This window comes from Penaeus japonicus, unplaced genomic scaffold (genome assembly GCF_977035675.1).
Source record: "Penaeus japonicus unplaced genomic scaffold, GWHDUDI00000001_assembly GWHDUDI00000001, whole genome shotgun sequence".
In the NCBI taxonomy this organism is placed as follows: domain Eukaryota; kingdom Metazoa; phylum Arthropoda; class Malacostraca; order Decapoda; family Penaeidae; genus Penaeus; species Penaeus japonicus.
This window is the reverse complement of record NW_028234403.1, coordinates 47,390,582-47,400,581: the sequence shown is the minus strand read 5'-3', so window position 1 is coordinate 47,400,581 and position 10,000 is coordinate 47,390,582. Positions and strand designations below refer to the sequence as shown.

Here is a 10,000-nt window from a genome sequence, read left to right as displayed (position 1 = left end):
CTCCCTCCCTTACTTCAACTCCCTCCCTCCTCCCTCCCTCCTCCCTCCCTCCCTTCCTCCTTCCCTCCCTCCCTCCCTTCCTCCTTCCCTCCCTCCCTCCCTCCCTCCTTTCCTCCCTCCCTCCCTACTCCCTTCTCCCTTTTCCCTTTTCCTTCCTCCCTCCATCCTCCTCCCTCCATCCTTCCCCTCCGTCCCTCCCTCTTGGTAAGTATTTTAACAACGTCTTGAGCACCTTTCGTCGAGAGAGCCGAAACCACAGCCGCGGCGTGTGTCTCCCTCGAGGGTTTCCCAGCATCTGCAGTGTTCCCCTTTAGGTCCACGCAACTCGGGTCTCTTTTGTTACTCTAACGTTGTGTAATGCCGCTCGCGTTCTGCTGGGTTGAAGACACGTAACTTTTGTTTGCGGGCCACTGCATTTACGAATTAGATCTATTCTTATTACGATGTTGGTAATGATCAAGCTAATGATAAAAGTAATTTTTAATTATTGTCATTATTATTATTTTTATTATTATTATTATTATTATCATTGTTACTAGCATTATTATCATTATTTTCATTTTTGTTGTAATTGTTATTGTCGTCATAATCATCATCAGCATTGTTATTGTTATTATTATCATTGTCATCGTTGTAATGGGATAATGATGATTATTATTATTATTCTTGTCATAATATTATTATCATCAGTAGTAGTAGTAGTAGTATCGCTGCTCTTATCATTGTTGTTATTATTATTAATCTCATTACCATTATTATTACTATTATCATTATTGTTATTATTATTATCATTATTATTATCCTCATCATTATCATTGTTATTATTATTATCATTATTATTATCATCATCATTGTCATTATTGTTATTACTATTATTAATATGATATTTAGTATGATTTTTATTATTATTGTCTTCATCATTATCATTATTAGTAGTATTAGTCAGAATAAATCTATTATTGTAATATCATTATGTTGACAGTGGTGTCAGTGATAACGATAATAGGGATGATAATAATAATGCTGATGATAATAAGATGAAAAAGAAGAACAAGAAGAAGAAAAATGATGATAATTATATAACGGTTAACAGTAATGATGATAGATATTGTTATAAATCTTATCACTATTATTGTTAATGTTAATGTTTTTCCTTATTATCATCATTATTAGTAGTAGTAATATCATCATCATTATTATTATTATTATTATTATTATTATCATTATCATTATTATTATTGTTATTATCATCATTACCATAATCAGCATCATTAAAACGAAAGTTGAAACCTCCATCAACTTTAAGGCATTATATATCAACTAACTCCTCGTTACTCTAAAGAAGCATTTTAACAGCAGGGCTTAAATCTGTTTGAGCCCAACAGCTGTAAGTGTTCGGAAGCCTGTGTCGGTGTTCCGAAGCTCGTGTACAAGGATATTTTATTTGTTTCATTATCGGCTTATCTGATGTTAAAAAGCGTTTTTTTTTTTTTTTATGTATACTGTTGATCTTTCTTTTGTCGTTTTAATTTTCAAAGCTTGTGCCGATAAGCCGGGAACTGTTTGTCTTGCATTGTAATTAGTTCTGGTTTTATCGCGCTTAGGAATCCTGTGACATCTCAAAGGTAAAGGAAAGTATGTTCAGACTAAGGGAAACTAACGGAGAGTGGGAGGGGGGGGGGGCGGGGGTGTAAGGGGAGATAACAATCCCTTTTCCAGATTGCTTTTATGTCCCCCTTATAGAACAAATATATGACCATGTATTAACGAGGGACGCCCTTGTTCCTCCCTGACAGAGGCGTGCTCGCTGGATTGCGGTCCACACGGCATCTGCGAGAATGATGCTTGCACCTGCGACGAAGGCTGGACAGGTGCCAACTGCTCAGAACGCTTGTGCGATCCCAGGTAAGGGAAGTCGGGTCGTTGTTTCATACATACATAGTAAGCTCTTTGTTTTGTTCATTCCTCATATGGTGTTGTTATGAATACTGATCTCTTTACTGTTAGCTTTTTACAGGGTTTAATTGTTCGGTCATGTCTGTATGCTTCACTGTGGCAGTTTTCTTTCCTCTTCCTTTCTGCGGAGCCATTGCAGTCTGGCCTTCCTTCGCTCTTATGCCTCCATCGATTCAAATCTATTGTATTTCGTCCGATCGCTTCGCCATCATCTTTTGATCCTTCCACCGACATTACACTCATCGGATCCTGCAAATGTACAGTCCTTTGCAGAATAATTCCCCACTTCCTCTTGCCATGCAGCCACCTGACGGGAAATCCCTTACATATTCATTCTCCAACTGTGATACTCGCTAAAGCCATTCTTCACGATCGCCAAAGTTGTTTTATATTGATCTCCGAACTATCCTGCTGCTCATCTCATTTCCCCATGCAACTACGACAAAGTAGTAGGGGATAAGCCTTTAGAGTTATTCAAAATTATAGGACCATTTAGCTCTTCGTCTCATAATTCTATAGCCAATGGATTTGCACAAGGCCCCCTCTCCTTCCCTTTCCCTCCTTCGGAGATAACCGCGTAGGTTGGTAGAACTCCTCTTGCAATATATCCACTCAGTTGCATAACTGCTCGGCACTTTCCATCCCCTTCCCTTTGAAACATATATCCTCCAACAACTGCATTATTGTTTGGCACAGAATTCCTTTCTGAATATATCATCGGAGTGCATAGCTGGCCATCAAAGGCTTGTCGACCGCCCCCTTGCAACGTATCACCTCTCTAAATCAGACGGGCCGAAATGGTCTCTTCCCTCACTCGCCCTCAACTTCAGGCATTTTTTCCCTTCCGTTCCCCTTGGTGAGCCCAGCCGTATTTCTGAGTCCTTTCCCTGTCCCTCCGAACCGCCACACAGGTGCAGCGAACACGGCCAGTGCAAGAATGGGACGTGCGTGTGCATGGCCGGCTGGAATGGGCGGCATTGTACCCTCTCCGGCTGCCCTGGGAACTGCCGGAACCGAGGCACATGCGACGCCGACCAGGAAGGCGTGTGGAAGTGCCTGTGCCAGCCCGGATGGGACGGCCCCGACTGCTCGGCTATGCTGGAGACCCAATGCAGCGACGGCGTAGACAACGATAGAGGTGGGTTGCCCATTTTCTTTGTCAGTTTGCAAGATCTCTCTCTATCTATCTATCTATCTATCTCTTTCTCTCGCCCTCTCCTTCTCTCTCTCTCTCTCTCTATCTCTCTTACTCTCTCCCTCTTTCTCTCTCTCCCCCTCTTTCTCTCTCTCTCTCTCTCTCTCTCTCTCTCTCTCTCTCTGTCTGTCTCTGTCTGTCTGTCTGTCTCTCTCTCTCTCTCTCTCTCTCTCTCTCTCTCTCTCTCTCTCTCTCTCTCTCTCTCTCTCTCTCTCTCTCTCTCTCTCTCTCTCACACTCTCTTTCTCTCTCTCTCTCTCCCTCCCCCTCCCTTTCTCAAGAATTGCTGGGTTTCATTTAAAGATTCTTTATGAGAACTGTCGACGGCATGTCACTGCAGCTGCAGTGAATGTTGTGTGAATGTTGGTAGGAGTTCAGGATATGTAAGAGATTAGAAATATATTCATGCATTCTTGCTGGGACGATTATTCTTTGCAAATTCTGTACATATAAAATGCTTTTGTAATTTTATATGATTTGAACAAGCATGCAAGGGGAAGTTTCTGCAATTTTAAATCCCCTTATAAAGTATTCTATAAGTGTTCATGTTGAATATAAATAAGACATGAATAAAATTTATAAAAACAACATCAAAACGGATCTGTTCACGTATGTGATGACGCCGTTTTTAATTATTAGAATATATGGAGGCATTTGGAACGCCTATAATTATAAGTCCCTGAATCCCTTCTGGGCGAATTATTAAGGAATTCCCACTTATCACACGAGAGAGAACTCGAGGGTGTTAGTGTGTCCCTAACTGCCACTAAGTCCTCCCTCAGAAACGTGTCTTTGCTGAAGATTTTGGCTAACTGTCTATCTCCCTCTCCCTCTGTCTATCTCCCCCCTTTCTCTTTGACTCTGTCTTTCTATTTCTCTTTGTATTTTCCAATTCGCTTTATCCGTTTGGAAGATTCTCTCTCCTTCTCTCTCTCTCTCTCTCTCTCTCTCTCTCTCTCTCTCTCTCTCTCTCTCTCTCTCGCCTTCTCTCTCTCTCTCTCTCTCTCGCCTTCTCTCTCTTCCTCAACATCTTTTTCTCTCTCTGGCCTCTTCTTTTTCTTCAACACAAATTTATACGCTTCAGGGTGATTATATTACGTTGTTATGCGAAGGTGAATTGCCTCGTTTGCTTTGGATGATTAAAGGATCGTTTTACTAGTTCTGTTATCATAGTTCCTTTTCTTCTTTCATCCTCTTTTTATCAGAGTTTGTGTGATAAACAAACTTGTTTATTACATGAAATTTCATCTTTCTGTGTTTTATCGTAATTACTGGCTCTTTCCAGGTTTATTATTTACTAGCATTATTGTTGTATTGAATAGTAGTTATAGTATGCAAGTGTGTGTGTATAATACATGATAGAATTTGCGTTATTGTGTTTGAAGTGCAGTGACTGTCGAAGGTGATGGTACGACTGTGTGCGAGGGTAGGTGGTCCTCCAAAAATCATGTTGATAATTATGAATAAATCAATAAGTATAAATTAAAAACAAAAACCAATAACGGCAAATTAAAGTATGACGAGCTTAAAATAAGGAGATAGGGGACGTATTTATTAATGTCACATAATACGGCTGTTTCTGGCTACCACTGCCATACAGTTGACCACATCTTAAGGAATATATAATCTTGTTACTACCACTCTTACCACCACTCTATCCATTACCAACACTTTCCAACACCACCTCCACCACCACCACCTGCCTGCTCCCCCCACAGATGGCCTGATGGACTGCCAGGACCCCGAGTGCTGCACCCACCAAGCCTGCCAGGACTCCCAGCTATGCGTCAGCCGCGCCACGCCGATGGACATCCTCCTACGCAAGCAGCCTCCGGGTTCGACAGCCTCGTTCTTCGAGAAGATGCGCTTCCTGATTGAAGAGGACTCGTTGCAACATTTCTCCGGCGAGTTCAACAAGAGGTGAGGTTGCTCGCTGTCTCCTCTTCTCTCTCTTTCTCCCTTTGTCTCTCTCTCTCTCTCTCTCTCTCTCTCTCTCTTTCGCTCTCCCAAAAATACAAGTGTGTTTACTACGTGTCAGTAGAGACCACGTTCTTACCACGCGCTTTTTAACCAGTCCGAGAGATCTGCACTTTGCTGAAGAAGGCGCGTCCGAGATATTCTTCTTGAAGGGGGAGGGCAGAGGGAGATGGTAACGGGGATATTATGATGCTCGTCTAGATCACTAGGAGGGGGATTTCATTATTTGGACGGGTAGTATTTCAGTGGGATATATATGTATGTATATGTATATGTATATATATAATATATATATATATATATATATATATATATATATATATATATATATATATATGTATGTATATACATATATATACATATAATATCATTCTATACATATATGTATTTTATATATATATATATAATATATATATATATATACATATATATATATATATATACATATATATATATATATATATTTATATATATTATATATATATATATATATATATATATATATATATATATATATATATTATATATATATATATGTATATAATATATATATATATATATATATATATATATATATATATATATATATAACACATACATACATATATATATACAATATATATATGTATATTTAAATATATACATATATTTATATGTATATATATGATATATATGTATATATATATATTATATATATATGTATGTATATATATATATATATATATATATATATATATATATATATATATATATATTATCTTATACATATATGTATGTATATTTATACATATATATAAATATATATATATAACATACATACATATATATATATATATATATATATATATATATATATATATATATATATATATATATATATATATATATATATATAATTTTCTTATCGTGGGTAAAATTCAGTGTGTCAGGAGAAAAAAAAGGATGATTAACATTAATGACAGGCATGATGCTTGGGATGCTGTTTAGAATGGATATGCTTATGATTATACAAAGGTTATTAACATAGTAATTATGTTAATGACGAGGTCAAATGATTCAATTATAATGCAAACCTTTCAAATAATATTTATTCAAATGATGATGAGGCATATTCATAATATGATATGTAATTAAAGTGACAGTGGTAACAGCAAGAACTATAATGAAAAATCCTAATGATAGATGTAATTGTGATCATAATTATGGTATAAGTGATAACGATAACAAGTAGAATTAGAATCAATATTTATAATAAAAATATTGTTGATGATATCAATAATAACGATAATACCAAAGCATTATTCATGAACTGATGAATGATTACATTGATAATAGTGATGATAGTGATAATGATAGCAATAAGGATGATGACAATACTAATGATTATGATAATAATCATAATAATGATAATGTTAATGATGATGATAATGATAGTAATGATAGCAATTATGATAATAAGGATGATGATAATAATGATAATGATAATGATTGTGATGATAATAACAATGATAATACTAATAATAATGACAGTGAAAATAACATCTATGATAAAATAAATTATAATGATTGTAATAATAATAGTGATGATGATGATAATATGGGTAGTAGTATTAATGAAAATTATTTGTGATGATGATAAAGATAGAGATAATAATAGTAGGAATGATAACAATAAAAATGATAATGATAAAAATATAATGAGGTTAATGATGATAAAGTGGTTGATAATGATAATAATAATATGAAAAATAGTGATGATAATAATGATAATGATAATACTATCAATGATATTTATAACAATGATATTATTGAGAATGATTATATTAATGAAAATAATGATAATGAGGATGTTAATGATAATGATGATTATAATAATAATTCTTAACAAAATAACTATAATGATCACGATAATGTTAATGACTGTGATAATGATAATGATAGTAACAATAATACTGTCACTAATGATAATGATGATAATGATAATCATGGTAATAATGATGATGATATTTACAATAATAATGACAATAATGATGATGATGATAAGAATTAGATAATGATAATTATAATGATAATGGTAATAGCAATCATAATAATAAGATATAATGATAGTGATGATGGTAAGAATGATAAGTAATGATGATAATGAGAGTAATAATAATGGAAATAAGGTGATGATGATGAGAATCATCATACTGAGGCTGATAATGATAATAACAGTACTGTTCATATAGAAAAAGTGAGAGTAAATATACAAATTATAATGATAATAGTTATGATTATGATCATAACAATAAGGTTAGCGATAAGCATGACAATAATATTACGAATAATGATAATGATAGTATTAGTGATGGTAATAATGATGAAAATGATAATGATTATGATAATAGTAATAGTAAAAATATCTATGAGAATGAGGATAATGATATTGATTATAATGATAATAGTAATAATAATAATGATAGTAATACAAATAGTAATAACGAGGATAACGATTATCGTAATGATAGCAATAATATGAATGGTAATGTTGATAATGGTGATTGTAATCATAATCATAATAGTAATAGTAATTATATAAAAAAGGATGACGATTTTAATAATGATGATAGAAATGATAATAATGATAAAGATGGTAATGATAGCCATTATTATTAAAATGGTTACAATGATAACGATACTAATATTGATAATATTAATGATTTTGTACAGCACCCAAAACTACTTCCAGAAGTATTACATGTTCAGTTCTTTACCTATGAACATTTATTATAGATCTGAAAGGCATTATGACTACAGGGACTATTCTGGCATGATTATTGTTGTTAACCATGTACATTCTCAAAACTTTCAGAATTGTTTAAATATATAAACAAAAAGAACAACAAAAAGTTAGTAATATTCCTGATGTTGATCAAAATAATACTTTTTCATGATTATTCAAATGATGGTAGCTTAAGAATGGTTATTGATTTGAATATTTGTTTTCATGAATTTCCTTTATGTAAGATAAAAGGGATAAAAAAAAAATACAAATGACCGTTTTATGTAATTTTCATAATGCCAAATTTCTCTTTATGTGAGGATAAATGATGATAGAAATTGTTATGATAGTACTGAAATAAATGACAAGGATGCCCATACAAAATAAATTCTGAATTTCATGATTACGGAAATAAGGATAAGGAGGAAGAACACTACTGAACATTGCTGAATTAGTTTTATGTTGATACTATAAATATATTTTATTAATATTATCGTTATAAGTATAAACATTATTATCATCATCAATTGTATTGTAACAATATTATTCATTTTGTTATAATGATAATGATCATAATGGTAACAATAATGATAGTTATAAAGAGAATAATGGTAATAATGATAATGGTTATTATTAATAATACCATTATCATTATTATCCATATCATTATTTCTGTTATCATTATTATTGTCATTATTGTTATTATTATTATAATTATTATTATTAGCATTAGCATTAGCATAAACATCATTATCATTATTGTTATTATCATTATTATTATCATTGTCATTAACATAATCATCATTATCATTATTGATGTTATCATTATTTTTGTTTCCATCCTTTTTATCCTTAATACTATCCTCATCCTTGTCGTCATCATCATCATCACATCATCATCATCATTATCATCATCATCATCATCTAAAATTTAATACAATGTTACTTTTATTATCATTATTGTTATGATAATAGTAGTAGTAATAATGATGATTATTATTATTGCTATAATCATCATTACCATGTTTGTTTTCATTAGTAGTAGTAGTAGAGGTTGTATCATTATTGATATCATCATCATCATCATCATCACCATCATCAACATCACCATCAATATTATCATTATCACTATTATTTTTGTTATGATTATCATTATCATTGTTATTATTATGGTTATCAATATTACAACCATTATATTCTTTACCATCATTGTTACTATTATCATTACTACCATCATCATTGGTAGTAGTTGTAATAGTATATCTGTTTTATTCTCAGCATTATTGTTTTGTCATCAATAGCATTATCATTGTCATTAATCTTTATATTATTGATTTTGTCATTATAAGAATCTTTATCACCAATGCCATCATTATCATAAAGCATTATATGCAATAATTAATGAAATGTAAAGTAAACTAAGAAAAAATAATAATTCTTCGACCATGACTTTGTCTAAGTCATCGTCGGAGGCATACTCTCGGACGCGTCCTTCTTGTACTGATAATGAGACATGTTATTTAGCTCTGTACCAGTAGGAGTAATTGTTGTACACATTGTATGAAACGTCGTTGTATTCGAGAAGTTGCAGTTGACTTAGTGCGTAAATCAAGTGCATTCTTTGTAATGGGTTTTATTTCTTATTTTATACATATATTTTTTAGATATTGTCATTGGTTACCCCCAAATTAATTCAATTTGCAGTGCTATTTATATATATATGCCAAAAACACATTGATTTCTAGATTTACATGAATTCAGTTATGAGTATCCGCAATATGACTGGCTTCCGTCATCACACGAAGCTCCATTCATTATTACTAAACTTCTGTTCGGCTCAAACTTTCTTGTTTTCCTTTTCTTACAAGCTTCAGGTATACATGTTAGTTTAGGAATGATTATTTAATCTCTGTGGATAATGAGTAATGCATTTTCTTCCTGAAATTTTAAATATGAAAGTAACAACCTTTTTTCCTTATATTAAACATAGTATGACTTACTACTCTTTCAAATATTTAATACCATGTAAACAAACATTAGAACTTTATTCACTGTACTGCATCCACGCGTACCATTTGGAAGTTGTCTGTGTTCTGTTTGATGCTGGGT

General features: G+C 32.8%; 1 protein-coding gene across 1 annotated transcript in view; it reads left to right on the top strand.

The window, feature by feature from the left end:
- The window catches only part of LOC122248765 (teneurin-m), a gene marked incomplete in the record, with an annotated part of 310,602 nt that overhangs the window by 271,124 nt on the left and 29,478 nt on the right, over positions 1-10,000 (top strand). Inside the window, 3 exon segments of the mRNA XM_086541859.1 lie at positions 1,797-1,905; positions 2,868-3,094; positions 4,869-5,070. Coding sequence (XP_086397985.1) covers positions 1,797-1,905; positions 2,868-3,094; positions 4,869-5,070 — 538 coding nt within the window.